The sequence below is a fragment of the Myxocyprinus asiaticus genome, chromosome 39 (assembly GCF_019703515.2).
Source record: "Myxocyprinus asiaticus isolate MX2 ecotype Aquarium Trade chromosome 39, UBuf_Myxa_2, whole genome shotgun sequence".
In the NCBI taxonomy this organism is placed as follows: domain Eukaryota; kingdom Metazoa; phylum Chordata; class Actinopteri; order Cypriniformes; family Catostomidae; genus Myxocyprinus; species Myxocyprinus asiaticus.
In genome coordinates, this window is record NC_059382.1 from 10,476,675 (window position 1) to 10,498,749 (window position 22,075).

Here is a 22,075-nt window from a genome sequence, read left to right on the forward strand (position 1 = left end):
CTGACTGTATGAGTCTGCTATTTTAATTCAAACCAAGTTTCTTGACTGAAACTCCTAGCTACATAATGGAAATGTATGTATGTGTCGTCAAAACTTTTACTCTTAATGTTACATGGCAGATCCAAACAGACTCAGTAGTACATATAGTGCCTTTATAAAACTTGAATCATATTAGATGATTTAAGGAGTACAAACCATAAATTAATATCCTGTATTACACAGTGTACAAGATCTGCTATGCCAATAATTTGTTTTCACATTATTTTAATCTATTTAATAAAAGCAGTTGTAAGGTAAAATAAAATACAGCATCATGTTCTGACAGTGATAATTTACTCATTAGTTATTGCCATCTTTTTGAGATTTTTCCCCTGTGTATTGCCCATCAAATTTGAGCACTTGACACACCTGCTCCAAAACTCAGTGGTTCCAGCTCCAATACAGGACACCTTTTAAAATGTGTAATATGAGATTCTTTATTTTTCTGTTATGTTAGATTTATTTAAAGTTACAATGTCTTGTCTTGAAATGAAAGTGCAATACAATATTTAAATAAACCGTAATATTGTCTTTGGGTTGATTTACTTAAAAATGAAAATTCTGTTATTTACTCACCCTCATGGTTTTTTTAAAATTTAGTTTCATCTGTGAAATATGAGAATACATTGTAAAATGTAGATGCTGCTAATGAGGCTGAAATGAAAGTGAGGATGTCAGTCCATATCATAATTCCTGACATCTCCTTTTGATTACCTCCCACAGAAGAAAGCCAGTCGTTTGGGTTTGGAACAACATGAATATAAGTATAAATGATGACTCATCTCATTAGAAAAAATATTTTTTTTTGTCATTTAGTTGACAAATCTTTTATTGAGTTCTATCAAGGCATTATGAGATAAATAGGTTTTAAAGAGTATCTGTTTAACACTTTAAAGCAAGTCTGTTGGCTAAAAGGTATAATTTTTTGTTTACAATTAAAAAAATTACAGGTTACAAATTACAGGTTGTCATGCATGTAACTACAAAAGATATTAAATTTGAACACATGCATTTACACACGCAAACACTGGAATTGAACATTACAGCTGGAGTGCTTGCATTTTGCTCGAGTTTGTTTTACATGAACATCCTCATTGCCACATCATGGTGCTGTATCAGTTGACGGATACTCCTAGTCAGGGTAAGTGCATTCTGCACAAATTATTGGAAAAAATAACAGTTACACGTTAAAAGAAAGTCCATTACTGTTTAGAAAAGAACATGTTACACAAACAAGATTGGGCTGTGGAGCTTTGTGATGTCTTGCCACCAGTAGCACAACTGTTTCCATCTTTTTGTGATGTGGAGCAGAAAGCACCAGTTCTCCAGTATCCTCATAACTCTTTTATTATTATTATTATTATTATTATTGTCCTTCTGTATCTCACAGCCCACGTACTATAATATATATATACATAATATGAAACCAAATTAATGCCGTAGCAGATCTTGTACACTGTGTAATAAAGGGTATTTATATATGGTTTGTACTCCTGTATGTTTTAAGGCACTATCTATACTAATGATCTTTTGTAGTGTTTATTAGTGTGTCTGTTTGGACCTGCCATGTAACATTAAGAGTAAAGGTTTTGACGACATATGCATACATTTCCATTATGTAGCTAGGAGATTCAGTCAAGAAACTTGGTTAAAATTAAAATAGCAGACTCATGCAGTCAGCCAGGTTAGCTATTAAGCTAATGATCAGTACACTCTACAAATGGGCAATTTTCAGCTGCTGACATTTAACAAGACACTACACATGTTTATAACCGAGAGAAAATGATACAAAACTTAAGTCACTGTATTCCTCTGATGGTGTCAGTTTCTTCAAAAGTTTGTGGCTTTGGAGCATATATGTATGTGCTTGATTCAATGCTTATGAGTGACTCTGGTCCCGCCCTGATAGTAAAACTAAGTGTGATTGGTTGAAGATAGAATGTGCTATGATTGGCCCGAGTTATATGGCCGTTATCTGACTGGCTTGAGTAGACGATGGGTGGAGTCCACTTATTTGTGGATTGCCCTCAGCTCTTGCACAGGAAAAGTAGGGATGGGCGATACCACTTATTTTCTTTTCGATCCGATACCAAGTAATAATTTTAAATTATGAGGCTGCTTTGTTTACCTTTTAAAAATTAGTAAGTATAGCAACATATAAAACCACAAAATTAATCATGGATATTATTATATGGCTACTATTACTAAAACCATGTTACAGTATGGATACTACAGTAACGCTGTAGCAAAACCATGGTTAATTGTATCAAAACCTTGGTTACTGCAAAAAAAAAACAAAAAAAAAACATGGTTACTACAGTCGTGGTTACCAGTCATGGTTAATACAATATTACTACAGTAAATCCATGGGTAGTTTTCATATGGGTATTATTTATTAACTAGGATTAAAGTTCATTATCAATGTTTTAACACTGGAATTTAAATAAGCCTGTAAAAATGGTCACACAAGTCCATTATAATACATCATGTCTAGGTTTTTCATTACTTTGTGTGAATAACTCCAGATGCAGTTTTTCTGTCATTACCTCAGGAAAGCACTGCTCTCTCTCTGAACGAGTGCTATGACTGAAAGTGTGAGCGCTGTCTCTGACTGCTAGTGTATTTTAGCATTTCTGCGCATCAAGATGAGTGGAAGAAAAAATTGTTCTGATGCCATGCAAATATTCGCTAATGTAATTATTTTTTTCCACTTCTTAGATGATTTAATGTTCATGTTATCTAAATAATAAGATCACTAGTTTAAAAAAAAAAAAAATCTGAATCGATATTTTTATTTAAGGATCGATATTCTTGATACCACATCAGTATCGGCAGTATCGATACTTTAGTATCCACAAATAAATGTGTGCAATTCACAAATGAATGCTGGACAGAGTTGTGTTTGTGAGTTAAAAAATATATTTGTAAATAATTTTTTTATTTGCAAATCTCATTTTATTTACTAAAGAATTCACTTTATTTTTGTGAAAATCCTTACATTTGTTTGTGGATCTCATTCAATTTATTTGTGAACGAGCTTTCTATTTGTGAATCTCTTTCCATTTGTCTCTGAAATAAAAACAAATCTATCTCCATATTTGAGTGACATTAAACCAAGAGTTGGGTCACATTCCTTGTGTGCACACGCACCAATGTACAGAGGCATCTCACAGGGAATCATGGGTAATTTGCAGTGATATGCCAGTGAGAATGTAGTGGGATTAGGAATGTGGCAGCCTCAGTGGATAAGAGACTGTCAGGGTCAGGGAAGCATGTAAAGCAAAAATGAGTGGCTCTTATGGTGCCTTCTGAGCAGCTGAACAGGAAAGACATTGCTGTGTTCACCTCCACTAAAAGATTGAAGATTTTCACTTTAAAGGAATAGTTCACCCAAAAATGATACTTCTGCCATAATTTACTCACCCTAATGTTTTTCCAAACCCGTATGACTTCCTTTCTTATGTGGAAAAAACAAGTTTCACTGTGTTATCGAAATATCTGTTACATTTTAGTGTTCACATGAACACACAATCCAATGTGAACAAGCTTCTCTCATAGAGCGCATGAACGCACAATGGACAAGATTTACACCAAAAAAATCACTCAAATTGTGGGTTGTTTCTCACTAAAACGTACCGTATGTCTTCAGAAGACTTGGAAAATGACGCATGAGTCGTATGGATGTCTTTAATTAAACTTCTTTTTTTTTTTTTAAGCTTTATATTGAGGCACTATCCACTGACATTGTTTTAACAACAACAACAAAAAAGACAGACCGACATAATCATTAAAAACATCTTTTGTTTTCTCCTTGCATACTGTGCTTCGGACCCAAATAATACCTGGTTCAGATCAAGGAATCGCACCAAGCTTGAAAACAGCCTAAGGTTGTGGTGAAACTTGCCGTTTACTTTATGTCTACTAACTGGAGGCACAACAAAACCAATCCTGTCTCATGTACTCCAACTAACATGACAGATCAATCAGCTCATTTTAAATAGAAATAACTATGTTTAGTTCTTACATCGCTTGTGTTTATTTTTGTATTTATTTTTTACCCTTCCACATCTTTGTGCATTTGCCACATTCCCACACTCTCTGAGTGTTTTTAAATGTTCTCTGATGGTCCTTTACCAGTCTCCAGGGGTCACTTTCTATGTTCGCCTGAAACACTGCCAACATTTTGATTAATTAGACTGCGAAACATGCTGAAAGCACTTTTTTGCATTTGTATTTTAACTCCCCCATTCCCTGCAACAATATTAATATATCAAGTCTGGATTTGGGGGATTCTAAGAGTTGATTCAAACTTATTTTATTTATTCCCTCTCCTTTCCCCTTACTCTTCATTTCTGGTTACCTTAGGAGTTGATCCCTGAATTCTACTACTTGCCGGAGATGTTTGTGAACAGTAATGGCTACTGTCTGGGAGACAGGGATGACGGTGTGCCTGTGTGTGACGTGGAACTACCAGCCTGGGCGAAGAAACCGGAAGACTTTGTCAGGATCAACAGAATGGTAAATGGTTATACTCAATAACTTAAACCATGAGACTCCAAATTATCTTTATAGGTGATGTGTCTAATTTCACATTTCCAGGGTGTGGTCCGGTCAAACATATATAACGTGTGTTCTTGCGTTACTGTGACGGTAACGGTCCTCAGTATTCAAGGGGGCGATAGAGTTACGTTCAAAAATCTGTTCCATTCAACTGAATGTTATTATTAGGGCTGTCGATTTAACACGTTAACTCAGTGCGATTAATTATTTTAAAAAATAACTTTATTTTCAATAAAGTTCAAAGTTTCAATTTCAAGTAATTTAAGCTTGAAATATCATCTGTTTTCAGCAGGGGGCAGTAAGCAGAACTTCAGCTGTATAAGCAACACGCAGCTGTACAGACAAAACGCACACACACATACATACACACACACAAAAAAAACAAACAACAACAACAACAAAAATACACTCCTTGACAGGAGTGACAGATCAAGATGAGAATGCTTTCTTGTGTTCAAACACAGCAACACAAGTGAGAAGCTCCAAAAGCGCCTGTCTGATGCATGTGTAGATTGAAGCATCCTTAGAAAAGCCCTTATAATAATTCTCGGACAGACTGACAAATTTAATCGCATAATCGATTTCTGTGGATTGGTGGCCAATAATAGGCTTATGTTATAGATATGGAAATGATATGTAAATAAACAATATTTATTTTTGTATTGTCTTATCAATGCTTTGATTGTCTACCACAATAATGTAATGTATTTACATGTTCTGAATTATTATTTTTATAATATTTGTAATATTTATAATTATTTAAATAAAACTATTTAATAATTATATATAGAATTATTGTTTTTTGAGGACCTTTCTCAGAAAATATTTCTAGATGTGATTATTTGTGATTCATCTGATTATTTAATTGGCACATAATGTAATTATTTGAATCAATTGACAGCCCTAATATCAAGTATTTATAAACTGTAAATATTATATAATAAAATTAAAGTTGTATAAATATATTTTCTTTATAAAATTATTGACTTTACTTACTTGCTCAACAATATTCTCTTTAAATTGTTGCTCTGCTACGATATTAATTGGCATGAAAGAGAAAATTCACCATAGAAGTGGACAGTTCACACTAATGTCCGCTGTGGTGCCCCTTGTGGCAACGTTGTGAATGCAACACATTCTTGCGTTGTGTTATGAATTGCAGTGTGACAAATTTTGGAAAGCAAATTCACATGAAATTGAGCTTGCATAGCCAGGAGTGTCTGTGTTCACATACTTCTGAACTGGCAAGTATATTTCGTCGTTCAGCCCAAGATTGAATCGTTAATCCTCATACTTCAAATCTATTTGTAACCCTGACATCACAATAATTTGATCATATGATACAGCATCCTGGTCTTCCGCAGGCCTCTGTGTGCTGCTCTTTCATTGTGAAGGGCGTAATATAGTGCATTGCTTGATACTAATGTAATCTACCTCTGACCTGAATGATGTCATTGAAGGACAGGCCAAGCCACTGTCCCTTATAATGTTACCCTAATGCTGGCTTCATCAATCATGATTTGGCTCTCAGCAGACAAGACCTCACAGATGTGTTTGTGTCCACCAATCCCTGTAGACTAGTGTGGGGTACCAGCTCTGGCTCTGTCTAGCTCATAAACCCATAAAAACATAGGGGCCCAAAGGAAGATATGGGAATTGTATATGCTTCAGTGTGTGTAAATTGAGAATGGACAAGTGAGTGCTAGTTCAATGCCATTGGTTGTGTATTGTATAGGCACAAGCAAAAAATGCTGCAATAACAGTAGATTTCAGACAAACACACTCATGCAAACATGCAGATATCTAAAAATCATACAAGTGGGCCTGCGTTTAGCTGTCTGTTAAAGCAAGATTTCCTACAAAAAGGCATTCAAGTCCTCGAGACATCTCAGCTCTATCAAGCTATTTGGTATATGCTCTTTACATGATGCAAAACCTGTCCAGGTCTCGAGGTTTATTGTTCTTTCAGGTAAATCTTAACAAAAACTAGGATAATGAACAAATATTGTGGACAAAAATCTCTACAGTCTGGTTTTTAAAGGGACAGTACACTCAAAAATGAAAAGTCTGTCATTATTTACCATACTCATCACCAGTGGTTTAGATTTGGTTTGCATATTATATAACAATTGTCTAAACGTCTAAGTGGACATATTTCTGGGGGATATGTGGACGCTAAGGGAAGCCCTATAATAAGAAAACTGATAAATACACACACACACACAAAGGAGGTAATTAGAGACACTCCAGTCTAGGGCACAACACCACTTATACACATCCCGAGCTCAGTGATGTGCTTAAGTGTAAACAGAGTTCTTAAAAAGTGCAATAATTTAAGATTATTGTGGGTGCGCAACATGTAGTTCACGGCATTAAACAGTTTTTTCTTCTGCATCAGTTTATTAAAGCAATTCGTTGTTCAGTCAGACACCCTAACATAAAGAATCAGCAACAGACTCTAAATTCTGTCCACAACACCTTACAAATAAACATGTGGACTGCCCAGCAAACACACTTACGTTGTGGCGATGTCACTGCCACGTTCCATTTTTATCATTGCAACGTTGTTCGAGACGTGTTCTTCATGTTGTGTCCATGTAGAAATTGTTGTTGCGCAACATTCAGCGACCGCGAGACGACGTTCCAGCCACATTTGTTTATTACTAATGCCACTGCAACACACAACTTGATTACCCATTATTTCTTCCTGTTCTTGTATATATTATGGGTAAAAATACACAATCACACACAAAGCCTCAAAATAAAATAACAAATAATGTAATAAAATTTGTAATATTGTTAATATTTAACTTTTTTTTTATTTTATTTTTTATTTTTTATTTTTTTATATAAGTTATGTTTAACAATAAATAAATCAATTCTAATCAATGTGTCAGTTTCAACTTTGGAGAGTAAAACACAGGCAACAGAGGGTCACAGGTTTAACTTTATTAATACATATTACAATGGTACTGTAATTATTGTATAGTTAGCAAAAATCTGAGTTACAGTGAGGCACTTAAAATGGAAGTGAATTAGGCCAGTCTGTAAACAATACTGTTTCAAAAGTATAGCCACAAGACCTGAACAATATGCATGTTAACATGATTTTAGTGTGAGAAAATTGCTTATTAATCTTTTCTGTGTAAAGTTTGTTGCCACAATGATGTAATGCGGTAAACCGTAAAATGACCATAAAATTGCTGATTTAAACTTAACAGCTCAAATAAAACACAACTTTTAATAGAATAAATAATGCAAGTGTTTTTATAAAATTATAAGCTTCACATTTCTGCCTTTTATAACTTCTAAAAGTTGGCCCCATTCACTTCCACTGTAACCTTGATTTTAACATTTGTTTTTTTAATAAATTATTTTTTGAGATAATCAGCATTGTTACAAATGCTGCTGATTAATCTTAAATTAACCCACAATATTCCTTTATGAATTATACCTTAGCTAAAAAATTTAATAAATTAAAATGATAAACGTTACAACCTTAAAAACTAAAATACTTAAGTTATTGTCTCCTTCTCCTTACTGGCAGCTCAAACAGCCTGACTGATGACTGAACAGCTGAAAAAGAAATACATAACATTAGTATAGTGCTGACACTACCCTAGTTACACCTAAAACTTGAGACATTTAAACATATTTTTATTTTATTTTAGGCCTTTGATGGGACAGGAGAATGCAGAAGTGACAGAAAATGATACTGAGAAGAGTTGAAGCGCTACATTTCAGAGCACGTGCTGGCCATGTCTAGTTGGTCACTGTAAAATTTAAAATGTCGAACTTAGTTTGGGATGAGCATTTTACATCGGCGTAACTATCTAGCTCATGTTTAGACAGACCAACAATATTTGGATATTTATTTGACATTCTTCATCTGGAACTCTTCACTTCTGCGGTAGACAGTGTGTTTCAAATGCATAGACAACTTGTTATATTAAAATATATTATTATAATTAAATTCCACCATGAAAGTCTGCACATGACATCCCCGTTCAGTCGCGAGGATTTAATTTATAAATGATCTTTTCATTTAGAAATTAGATAACTTACAACAATATTAACATTACCAGATGTACCCCTAACACTTCAAAAGGACAGACATAATAATAATTTCCCCATGTTTCCCGTTTTCCTTAATACATTCCTTCGCTTCCACCATGTAACACTGAGCAAACGGCATAGATGGTTTAGAAAGACCAACAATTTCAAACAAAAAAAATAACTCCAGTTGTTACACGACAACGAATGCCATATCAAAAATATGTAACCTGATTTTGTCTTGATTAAGGTTTGCAAACCCTTAAATAAATAATAAATGTATTATTTAGCTATATAGCAACAGAGAAAGCATTAAAAGCATAAGATTACATGTTTATTGATAGTGGCACCTGGTGGCCAAGGTTGGTACCGCATGCATTTTTTTTTTTAAGAGAGAAAAACAATTTTTGAGAGAAAATTGTTTTTTTTTTTGAAGAGACAAAAAAAATTTTTTTGAAGAGAGAAAAAAAAGTTTTTTTTGAAGAGAGAAAAAAAATGTTTGAAGAGAGAAAAAAATTTTTTTTTGAAGAGAGAAAACACTTTTTTTTAAGAGAGATGTCACTCACTCGATGTTGTGTCGATGTAGTGACACTAGGGGTCACTCTTGGGAGCCCCAAACACCTCTGCTTTTTTGAAAAAAGGCCAATGAGAATTGCCGAGTGGAATTTGCTTGCCACTCTCCCGGACATACGGGTATAAAAGGAGCTGGTATGCAACCACTCATTCAGGTTTTGTGCTGAGGAGCCGAGACCAGGTCCCAGCCATTTCAGCGGGTAGTTCAGCGTTGTGGCAAGAGGGACACAACGTCTCCTTCCCTCCATCAGGGAACGGAGGTTACGAAAGTAACTATGACGTTCCCTATCTGTCACTCATGTTGTGTCGATGTAGTGACACTAGGGGTCCCTATACAAAACGCCACAACTAACTGAACGGTGTTACGTGAAGTGGCGGTGTGTGACGGGCAGACTGCTGTGTGCCTCGTAACCAGCGCACCAGGCCGTCACGTAACCTCCCCCAACGTTCTTTATGAGCGTCGAACAGTCCTTCAGGAACAAGTCGACTGCCCAACGAATAGGTGGACAGGCTAGCCCAGCCGAGGCTTCTTTTCCTTCTCTTTTCTCCCCAAAAATGGAATTTGTTAACTGACTGGGAGCCCTAAGTGTCTACATCGGGGGGGGGGGGTGTCACTCCCAAGGGGAAGACACCGCAGAGACAACACCCCACCCAAAAAAAGGGGGGGGAGTACTTCAAGTGGAAATATATCACATGGTCTTACCGAGTCTTGTCGGAACTATGTCATGTGGATAGTCGCATGGTAGGTCCTTTCCAAGGGGGGAGGAGTTTCTACAAGCATGGCGACTGGAGCAGAGGGCCCTCTGCTCAAGGAAGACGTAGTTTACCAAGAGGGAAATGATTTTACGGAAGATATAACACATGGGGTTACCTATGGGGAACCACCACATGCGGAGCACCTACCTCAGTACAGGGCCTTACCAGCGCACTTACTGAGCTGGCAGCGAGTTTCTCCGCAAACTCTACTGCCACAGGGCTAAGGAGGAAGTCATCCAGGGATCACAGTCTGTGAACGCTACTGGGAGTCAAGAGCACACGTCTTCCCCCAAAGGAGGGGAAAGGCGCTATGCGCAAGCGGTACACCTGGCCAGCTGTCCCAGAACTTACCTGCTTGTGCCTGCCACTACATGGGACGAAACCGACTCAACCTGGAGATTGTAGAACCTCGTAAAGGTGTTGGGTGTTGCCCAGCCCGCTGCTCTGCAGATGTCTGCCAAAGAGGCGCCACTGGCCAGGGCCCAGGAGGCCACCACACTCCTGGTAGAGTGGGCTCGTAACCCCGGAGGGGGTGGCACGTCCTGAGCCTGATATGCCATCGCGATGACATCAATGACCCAGTGGGCGATCCTCTGTTTGGAGACAGCGCTTCCTTTCCGCTGTCCACCAAAGCATACAAAGAGCTGCTCGGAGCTTCTAAAGCTCTGCGTGTGATCCAAATAGATGCGTAAAGCTCGCACCAGACACAGCAACACCAAGGAAGGAAGGGTCTGTGTTGAGGTAAGACCGAGACGTGAAAGTACGCGTCCTTCAGGTCTACCACCGTGAACCAATCTTGATGCCGGACGCTCACTAGAATGCATTTTTGCATCAGCATCTTGAACAGGAGTCTGTGCAAAGCCCGGTTCAGTACTCGCAGGTCCAGGATTGGTCGCAACCCACCGTCTTCGGTATGATGAAGTAAGGGCTGTAGAACCCTTTCTTCATCTCGGCTGGAGGGACAGGCTCTATTGCACCCTTGCGCAGAAGGGTAGCAATCTCCACACGCAAGGTAGCGGCATTCTCGCCCTTCACCAAGGTGAAGCGGACGCCGCTGAACCTGAGCAGGTAACTGGCGAACTGAATCGCGTAGCCGAGTCAGACGGTCTGGGTCATCCATCGCGACGGGTTGGAAAGCGCGAGCCATGCACCCAAACTCTGGACGTGGGGGACCAAGGGAATGATCACATCGGACGTGATGGTGGGTGGGGTCTCGTGGCGGGGCGGAGCACGTGGTGCCACATCGAGGGGACTCGAGCCCCATGGCCGTGCTGAATCTAGGGACATTGAAGCACTTACCTGGCTCCTGCCGCCCACCATAAGATTGGTCGAGGAGGGGGGAGGAAGAATCTTGTCCCCGTAGTCCACTGGAACCAATCCCGTGGGGGCGTGTTTGTGTCACAGCTGGGCACACAGGGGCGGGGGATCTACCGCTGGAGGGCAAGCGAGTGTGCTGGGGAATGGGAGGTCTGTGGGGGGATACCCGGTGGAGGTGGTCCCATTGATGTCCCCAAATCACCCCCAGTGCTAACCGACGTGGCCTCAAACCCGTAGATAGAAGGACCGGTGCGGGGAGAAAGCAAGCCACGACCACAGCATTGCCATGGTCATGTTCTCGCAATGAGGACATGACTCATCCATGAACGATGTCTCCACATGGGCAGTGCCCAGACACGTAAGACAGCGATTGTGGCCGTCGGAAGCGGAGAGATAACGACCACAACCAGGAATAACACACAAATGGAAAGGCATCTTTAAAAAGACGTTCCGTGTGTGCCGCTCTTTCAGAAAAAAATATACTCTTTTAGAATATACTCTTTTAAATGTTCTGCCGAAGCGACTAGGGGCGTTCTCTGCTAACCACAGATGCAGAGGGGGAGAAGCCGCTGAAATGCGCCGTAAGATCCAGCAGAGAGAGGTGAATGAACTCGGCGGATGAATTCAGCTCAATGAATAGAACTGCTCGGCTCCGAAGAGAAAATCTGAATCAGTGGTTGCATACCAGCACCTTTTATACCCGTATGTCCTGGGGAGTGGCATGCAAATTCCACTCGCCAATTCTCATTGGCCTTTTTTCAAAAAAGCAGAGGTGTTTGGGGCTCCCAAGAGTGACCCCTAGTGTCACTACATCGACACAACATCAAGTGAGTGATAGATAGGGAACTATACCAGCTGTACAGTACATTAAACAAAACAAGAGCACTCACACTGATTAATATACAGCTGATCAGTGTAAAATTACATTACACAACAGTTAGTTCCAGTCCTCGATGCTTCACATGTTTGTGCTCATGCTGTTCCAAATTAGCTCTGCATAAAGCTTGTGGTGGGGATTTTGGTTCATCCCAGTGACCCTCACTGAACTTCCATTTAGAAGGTTGACATGCTTGTACAAAAAATACAATTACTTACTGTTATTTAAAGCACCACTTGACCTTTGAACAATGTCATCATCTGAAAGGCAAGCAATTATGTTAACAATTGCAAAATTGCAAGCAATTTTATGAAACTTTTGAAAAAAAAAAACACCAAAAATAATTACAATATTTTAACTTTGTCTTCCAATATCTGGCATGCTTCCATTGCAACTGAATGTCCATGATGATCCTAGGAAAAATAATACTATATATATATATGCAGGGTTGGGAAGGTTACTTTTAAAAAGTATTCCACTACAGATTACAGAATACATACTGTAAAATGTAATTTGTAACGTATTCCATTAGATTACTCAAAGTCAGTAACGTAATTTAAATACTTTGGATTACTTCGTCAGTACTGGCATATTTTTCACTTGTTTTGACTATAAAAGTAAATAAATTAAGAAAATTCACTTAAATTTATCTTGCTTTAAGGATTTTTTTACAGAAAAACAATATTTAAATTCTCATTTAGAATAACATTTTTGCAGTACATCTTTGCTCTAATATCAAAGGTCTTACTAAGAAACAAAAGTTATGCTCCAACATGCATTTTCATCATAGATATATTGGTTGTAGCCAGGGTTGGGGAGTAACGGATTACATGTAACGGGATTACGTATTTAAAATACAAAATATAAGTAACTGTATTCCACTACAGTTACAGTTTAAATCATTGGTAATTAGAAGATTACAGTTACATTCAAAAAGTATTTTGATTACTGAAGAGATTACTTTGCATTTTATTGTCATTTGTTTCATTTAATATTTAGTCCTTTCAGATGGAAAAATGTATACATATAAATGATGCGATTCAAAGTGCATTTGAACAGCGGTGAAACACTTTCTTATGATGTGTTACATTCATACGAATAGACAGAGAAGTAAGGTTGAAGTTTGGAGCAGAAGAAATAGAAATAAACCTTGTGTAAATTGTCAGCTTTATGCTAAGCTAAAATGCTATTTCTAGCCATTTTACATGCATGTTACCAGGCATGATCATATTTTTATATCAAGAAAATTCACGTTGGATCATGATTTCTTTTTTCTAGTAACACCTTTGATATTACGGCATAAATCTTATTCTTGATAATAATTTTTGTATTCCTGTAAAAATATCTAAAAATCCTTAAAACAAAATTAATTAGATTTATCTTGTTTTAGAAACAACACTGCTTAAGAGTTAGGTTTTTCAGAGAATGTATTTTTAACATGTGTATTTTGTCTTACTGTACTGGCAGAGTTATTATAGTCAAAACAAGTGAAAAAATCTACAAGTGCTGAAGAAGTAATCCAATTATTCAGAATACGTTACTGACCTTGAGTAATCTAACAGAATACGTTACAAATTACATTTTACAGCATGTATTCTGTAATCTGTAGTGGAATACATTTCAAAAGTAACCTTCCCAACCCTGGTTGTAGATTTTTGTACGATGTTAAATGCTACATTTGTTAGCATTTCTTGTCAAAATACCCTAACCTCAAAAAAAGAAAAAAAAAAAGAAAAAACATTGACATGGCATGTAATTGTGTATTTATTGGATTTATGTTTCATCTGTCAAAGCGTTTCTAACTGTTTTCTTGATAAGCTGTAGAAACGTGATGTAGCTCCTCTATTAAGCTCCCAAGGGAAAATTCCTTAGTGACATCACTCACAACAGTAACATGTAACATAAATATATATAAATAAATAAAAATTACCAACAATCTTTTGAATGTCCATGTACTAAAATAAAATATTTGATGCTATGAGTGTACCTTCATTTACTATTATTATTATTTTGAATGGCCATGGAAAATGAAGCAATGTGATAACAATTTTACCTTGACGCAAAAAGTAGTCCGTTAATTTACCTGATGAACTTTCATCTTTTGCTGACCCTTTATGCTTCGCAGAGCTAATGTGTGATTCTAAATCACTTGCACCTTTATTAGCAACTGACACATAAGTGCCAGCTTTACATGTCATACATTCTGCTTCCCATGGATCTCGACCTGGACGAAAGCATGGGAATTTTTTGTGCAAATCTTCTGTAAATTTGCACTTTCGTTTGGGCATTGTATCCACTCAGCTGTCATTTGCTGCTACTGTCAAGCAACTGTTTGATGCCAAACACAGCAGCGCTTCGTGCATTCACGGAGAGATTGACAGGCAGGAATTTGGCCAATAGTTGCTGCAAGCCTCTTATAATCGACCAATTGGTGTGCGAGAAGGCGGGACTTACAAAGAGGGGTTAAAGCAATGCAAATATGCGCGCACACAGTGAAGTATTAGACCAGATGCACATCATTATGCAACTAAAACCGAATCCCAGACATATTCGCAAATATAGAAATCCTGGCCGGATGCTTTTTTAAGGTCCGAAAAAGAGGACATGTCCGGTAAAAAGAGGACGTATGGTCACCCTAGAACAATGAAACAATTTAAATATTACATCGGTACATTTTACACATTTTAACTCCCAAATTATAGGTTTTGTTTCAATATTTACTCATTTTATTTCACTGACACAGAAGTGAAAAGCAATAGGCTACTCACATATCCTCGATGAATCACAGCAGATCTGCTTCAGGCGGCCCAACTGACAGCGTGGTGAAAACCTTCATCACACAATGTAAAATTGCCAACCTTCTCGCCACGTTGTCGCAACATCAGTCAAAGGTTGTCAATGTTGAGACAATGTTCTGTGTTTGCTAGGTATGCATAATAACTTGAACATTGCTTTACAGCAGGCCATGTAAGGTCCGATCATGACTAAAATGGACATTTATTGTTGAATGCGGTGAATTTATACAGAAGCAATGCTTTAAATAATGAGGACGATTTAAGACGCAACTTTTCAATGCTGTCGCTGATAGCATGCAAATGCACCATACGCTGTCAGCATGCTTAAACATTACAAAAAGTGGCATCTTTAATTCTTCACTTTAAAATCACCACAGCTTAAAATATTAAATTTACTAGTTTGTTGTTGGATGACTAGTGGAGCACCCTGTCCCATTTATAGAATGTGTCTAGTTCTAGGACTTCTGTCTGCTTGTTTTACATCCGTTGTCTTCTGTGGATGCCTTTAACATCTTCACTGACTCCACATATGAGTCATGTGATATATTTCATGTTTTCTAAATTCATACGAGAGTTTTGTGTGGGTTACACACCTAAAGATCGAAATTGCACATTGTCTGCCACAGACTGTCTTGGGTGTTTTATTCCTGCAGGGGGCGCTTGACCCGGGACAAAGCACCCCCTTCACAGCACTGGGGAGACATGTGCCCACCCCCGTCTCCCCCAGTTCTATGCCAGTGCTCATCGCATATTGTTCCAAACCTGTGTGATTTTTTTATTCTGTGGAACAAATAAGAATATATTTTAAAGAATGTCCAAACTAGTTATTTCCATATACAGCAAAATGGGGAATGGGGACTCCAAAAATGACAATCAAGCACCACTAAAGCAGTCGATATGATTTGCTAACTGTAAGACAATACTTCTGAAGCCATGCAATAGGTTTGTGTGAGAAATAAATTGAAGTTTAAAGCAGTATTTGCTGAAAATCTTCACTTCAGCTTTCAAATCTTATTTGCGCTTGCGTACATTCAAATATGGACGGCAAAGACGTGCCAGATTTGATATCTATGAGGATTTGTCACAAGACGCATGAGAAACTATTCACAAAATATATTAAAAAAAAAAAACAAAGAAAATAATGCAGGTTTAAAATGACATAAGGATAATTAAATTATGACAGCATTCTTTATGGCTGAACAATCCCTTTCATTCAAACTGTGGGTATGTTTACATCCATTTTCAACAATATTAACCTCATTTTGGGCTTGTTTTTAATTTGATTTACTCGATTTTTGGAATGACTGGTATTTCAATGAATTTTAAGAGTATTTTTTATTGGGGTTGAGCAGCACATACATTTTTAAACAGTCTACAGCTCTGTTTTATCCTTAGGTCTTGTCTTTTCTTTCTGCTTTTCTCTCTCTTTCTGCTGCTGCTCTTTTTCCCTCCGTCTCATTTAATCCCCTCTTTCCCTTCTTGTCTTTGTGTTCCCTTTCTCTCTCTCTCCCATCCCCTCCCGCCATTTCTTCCTCTCTTTCTTTCACTAGTGTTCCCATCTTTGCTTGTGTCACTTTTGATTGTAATGACATGCCCTGGGGGTAACTCAGCCCCTGCGCACCATGGCTTGCTCTGTTGGTAATAGCTGTTATTCCTGATGTGAGAGTGATTGTGTAAATTCCAACAGCGGGGCCCTGAGTGTGTTTGTGAATGTGAGAGCTTGTGAAAGAAAGAGAGTGTGTATTTGTGTGCTGTTCTGTGCTCTTTGTTCATTCTTTCCTTATAATTAATTTGTTATCTCAGTATGACAACCATTCTAAGGTTTTGGATACCTATAATAAAGCAGTTTTGTACATTGTTGAGAACTATAAGCAATAACTCTTAGTAGGTGGTACTCAGGTTCTCATCAGAATACCGAATATTTGGAACCCATGACTGGACATTTCCTTTTCCTTTTCCTTTTTCTTTCTTTTCTTTTTTGTTTTTTTTTTTTTTTGTTGTTGTTTTTTTTTTAATATGGGAGGAATGCTTACAGTAAATAATAAACCTAGGGGCAAGAGTAGATTTCCTATTATTGTTTTTATTTTTTACTCATATTCACACATCTCTACTTCTATACAGTTACTGTATCTATTCTTTAAAATCAAGTCTACCAATTAAACTGCACTATTTGGGGGGTCTCTAAAGAATAGCACCCAACGACATTACATCACTATGCATTCAACAGGAAACAATGGTGTTTATAGGTAAAGTAACTTTTATGCAGATAACTTTTAATTTAGATACTTAATGTGTTGTTTGCACAATAACCTTTTGCAAAATAGGAGTAGGAAAGCATTGCATTTTAATCTCAGCCCTCAATCTCATATGAAAAAGTAGTGAATATTTCAATCACAAAACAACTTTATAAAATGTAATGGCTTATTGATATTAATAATAATACAATATATATATATGATTATTTAGAATATTAATATAATATATAATATTAATCTTGCATATTATGTTTTTTTTTTGTGTGTGTGTAGTCTAATGATTATTTAGTTATTGTGTCAAAAATTAGAAACGTATAGCATTTTAATCTCAGCCCAAAACAAAGATAAAAAGTAGTGAATATTTAAATTTCAAAGGAACTTTTCAAAATGTAATGGCTTATTGATAATAATAATAATAATACACACTGTATATTAATATGTATATAATATTAATATTATAGATAATCAATATATATATATATATATATATATATATATATATATATATATATATATATACATAATGATTATTTATAATATTAAAATAATATATAATATTAATGTTGCATATATTTATATTATATATATATATATATATATATATATATATATATATATATATATATATATATATATATATATTTTATTTTTTTTTTTTTTTTTTTTTTTTTCATTAAAGCAGTATGATTGTCTCTCAAAAAAAGATTGCAACTGTTAAAACTGTGTGAGGGTTTTTATTTATTTATTTTGTTTTTGGACCCACTTATATGCCTCTCGGACTGTTGCAAGCCTTCTAAAACAGGAAGCATTGGCCAGAGTGTATATTTGTCTGTGTTTCCGTCTGCAACTTTGTATGTGTGTGTGTGTGTGGGCAGGTTTAAGTGGTTTACGATGACTTTTTTTTTAGGTTACAAACTGGTAATTACACGGGTATTATGCTGTAAATGTGGTTTATGAGGATATTTGTAGTGTCCCCAGAATTGATATCACTTAAAAAACATACTAAACAATGTTTTATTAAAAATGTAAAAATGCAGACATTTTTTTGTGAGGGTTAGGTTGAGGGTTAGGGGATAGAATCTATAGTTTGTACAATATAAAAATCATTATGTCTATGGAGAGTCCTCATAATGATAGCTGCACCAACGTGTGTGTGTGTGTGTGTGTGTGTGTGTGTGTGTGTGCGGGTTTGGGTGGTTTACAAAGACGATTTTTAGGTTACAAACTGGTAATTACAAAGGTATTATGCTACAAATGTGGTTTATGAGGACATTTCTAGTGCCCCCATTATTCAAATCATTTAAAAAACATTCTAAACAATGTTTTTTTTGTTTTTATTTTTTATGTAAAAATGCAGAAAGATTTTTGTGAGGGTTAAGTTTAGGGGTAGGTTTAGGGTTAGGGGATAGAATCTATAGTTCGAACTAAAAATCATTATGTCTATGGAGAGTCCTCATAAGTATAGCTGCACCAATATGTGTGTGTGTTTGTGTTCATGTTGTGTGTGTGTACCTTTCACCTCTAATTGCCCCACTCTCTATGACAGGCCCTGGAAAGCGAGTTTGTGTCATGTCAGCTGCACCAGTGGATTGACCTTATTTTTGGCTACAAGCAACGTGGCCCTGAGGCTGCACGTGCCCTCAATGTCTTTCACCACCTGACCTATGAGGGCTCCGTAAACCTCGATATCCTCGCCAGCGATCCCCCGCTATATGAGGTAGGTCACTTGGCAACATCACCATAACAACAGTACCACCACAACAGCAGTTCGTGACTAACACCATTTCTCGTTTTTTTGTAATTTGACAACGTTAGTAGAGTGGTAAAATGCTATTCATACATCAGATACATCAGTTTAAAACCATTGTAAAACACCTTTAAGTGCACGCCTGTGAACGCACATTCTTTATTAATTGTGCCAAGTTGCTTAGTAATCTTAAACTGCCTACAGTGATTAGTGAACTATATTACTTGGCAGAAGAATTGTTTATTTCAATTATTATTATTCAAGTCTGTACATTTCACAGATTTCACTCTGCTTTGCGTTGTGTCTATGAGCACCCCCTTTAACGTGGTAAAATCACTGTAAGGCACAGCCTCTTGAGACCTTAATAAATGTCACCACTAAATGAGCTGAAGTGTCCATACTACACTTTTATAGCTAAAAGTATGTGTGTGATGTTTTTAAAATGATACTTTCACAAATGTATTATTTATTCAGGCCCCTTGATGTCTTGTAAAAATATCTGTTGAATATCTTTTAGACAATGTCAATATGTGTCAGTTAGATCTTGCCATGCAAATATGTCCTCTGAAAAAGAGATACTCAGCTGCTCGACTTATTATGTTGTCTTTACAAAGCCAACATACTATAACTGTCACACTCTGGCTTTCTGTCTTTTTATCTATTTGTCCATCTGTCAGTCTTTTAGACCAGGCTTTGTCCAGCCAACATCAAAGTTTGTCTTCACAAACTTTACTTATCTAGTTCATTTTTGTAGCGAATTTATATGTAAATAATTAATTAATTTGTTTACGAATCTTGTCTGCATTCGACCACCAATATATGTAGGAAATTTGGAATGTATAAATGTTCGGGATGGGTTGAAGTGCCTGTGTACCTCCACCATTATATGTAGGGAAACAGTGTGTGTGAGCTAGGAATTAATTTAAACTGTTCTTATTCTACATTATTATGTCAGGAAATTTATAATGGAATTAGTCGAGTTCGACAACCATTATAAATTAGATAAATGACAAATAACTAGATTATTTGTCTGAATAAAATTCTCCACCATTAAAATCGTAATACAACGTCTCGTTGAATCCGCTCACAATTTCTTTTTTAAGGAATTAGCTTAAATAAGGGAATTATGATTCATTCACTTATTAGAGTAATATTATTCTCATGGCTTATTGAAAATAATATTACACATATAAAGGTACAACTTTGAGGCAAAATCTTTTAAAAACAGGGATGAGATTATTTATCAAAATATACCACAGTCAAATTATCTTTGAATACAGACAAACTTTATTGCTATTCTAAACATAAATGAATCTAACATATAAAACATGAAACAGGTTGGTGAGTAGTGACAGAATGTGAAATAGATGATCAATACAGAGAAAATGAACTTTATGGAGTCTGGTGACAATGCCTTAAGAACCATTTATCCTTCTTTGAGTCTACATCGATTTGCAGTCGGATTACCCAAAGTATTTAACTAATACACCAGCACTTTGAGCAAATGTCTGGAGATATACTTGCATGTCGTTGCATTTCCTTGCTTTGCGGCCTTTGTGTTGCTTGGTTCTTTGGCTCTTTGTAGAAAATTCGTTCCGTTGATGTTTTGGACTTCTGTTATGATCGGATAGTTATTGTCTGGATTAAGCAAGGCCTTCTGTAAGAAGGACTCGTGACTCCCATTGGATGTCTGAACCGTAGAGCAGAGAGTGAGAGGCTTCCTCGGGACTTCTGTGTCCCGAGTTTTCCTTGGACTCTACATGGCATGGAGGATTAGGAAGAAGCAATAGAGCTGAAGAGAGGAGACCAAGTGATGGTTCCAAGAGAGGATTCCAAGAGCAGAAGTCAGAGAGAAGAAACACATTCTTCCTGTTTTGGAAACATTTGAACTGAAATTGGCCGCACCCCAAAAGTTGTCCTGAGCCAATCAGAAATGACTTTTCATAGTCACATGGTTGACTGGTCTGTCCTTTTCAGAGTTGATTTACGATCCTTTGTGTGCAAAATTCCCGCTCAAAAATAGTGAATATTTAATCGTGAACTTTATATCTTGAAAGCATTGCAAGAGACATGACATTCGTTGTCATCAACATCTTCTACGTAAACAAGCAAGCATTTACATACTAAATGTGACATACTTTCATAAATATTACACGTGTAAGTAATAAAACATGAAAACCCCTGATTACCAATCATACTGGTTAATTCATTGGTTTTACAACATGGATAATACATTACTTGTTATGAGAAACCTGATCACAAGGTCTTACTTGGCCATTTGGTCTTACAGAGGGTTTAAGTTTGTGGAACAAAGAAGGGTTGTCCATATGGGTTAGCTCTGTCATTACAAACCCTAGTTTGAAATTATGCAGCAATGGTAGAGACGGTCTCCTTCAGCAATTTATGTGCCATGGATTCGATTTATGACTCTCTAATGGCTTGGTGGGGGCTCTCTCTGATCTGTGGAATTTGGTGTTGTGTTCATCTGATGGCTTTGTTCGTGGATAATCCTACATATTCCCCCCTTCAATTGCGGAAGTTTGAAGTGGAAGCAAACATCTGCAATCGCTGGAAAACAAGCAGAAGAAGATAAACACAAACAAACAACAAGACCACACCTCCATCAAAGCTAAAGCACTGGTGCAGAATAATGAATTATTCAGTAAGTGTTCTAGCATTCAAAGGATTCTTGGGATGTTTTGACATTATTTAGACTTCTATGATTGTTCGTGTTTTAGAGTCATCTTTAATTATCTTTAGTGGTTCGGAAACCAGTAAAGGGTAATTTGGTTTTGATTGAGGTGAATCGTCGTGAATACGAGAGATCGTTCAGTTCAGTTAGGTTAGGCGAATTCCTTCCGCCTTGTTTCTGTCGCGATTCAGAACCAAGGGTGAAGGGGTGCCCATTTAAAACCAGAAGGACTGAGTTTCGTTTGACACTCTTCACTCGGGAAGTACCAAATGTTAAGTCATAAACATGAAGGATCACGTTCTTTTGGAAATTGATCTGCATGGTTCAATTGTGTAGCATAACATGGTAAGCTCCTTCAATTTAGTTGGGACAGTTTCTTTGTCCACAGTATCATGGCATATCATGGATAAA

The 22,075-nt window shown here is 36.9% G+C and overlaps 1 protein-coding gene across 2 annotated transcripts in view; it reads left to right on the forward strand.

The window, feature by feature from the left end:
* Positions 1-22,075, forward strand: part of LOC127430095 (neurobeachin-like) — a 401,279-nt gene that overhangs the window by 348,989 nt on the left and 30,215 nt on the right. For both annotated transcript variants that reach the window (XM_051679563.1, XM_051679564.1), the window contains exons 47-48: positions 4,405-4,557; positions 18,772-18,942. In XM_051679563.1, coding sequence (XP_051535523.1) covers positions 4,405-4,557; positions 18,772-18,942 — 324 coding nt within the window. The remainder of the gene's footprint in view (positions 1-4,404; positions 4,558-18,771; positions 18,943-22,075) is intronic.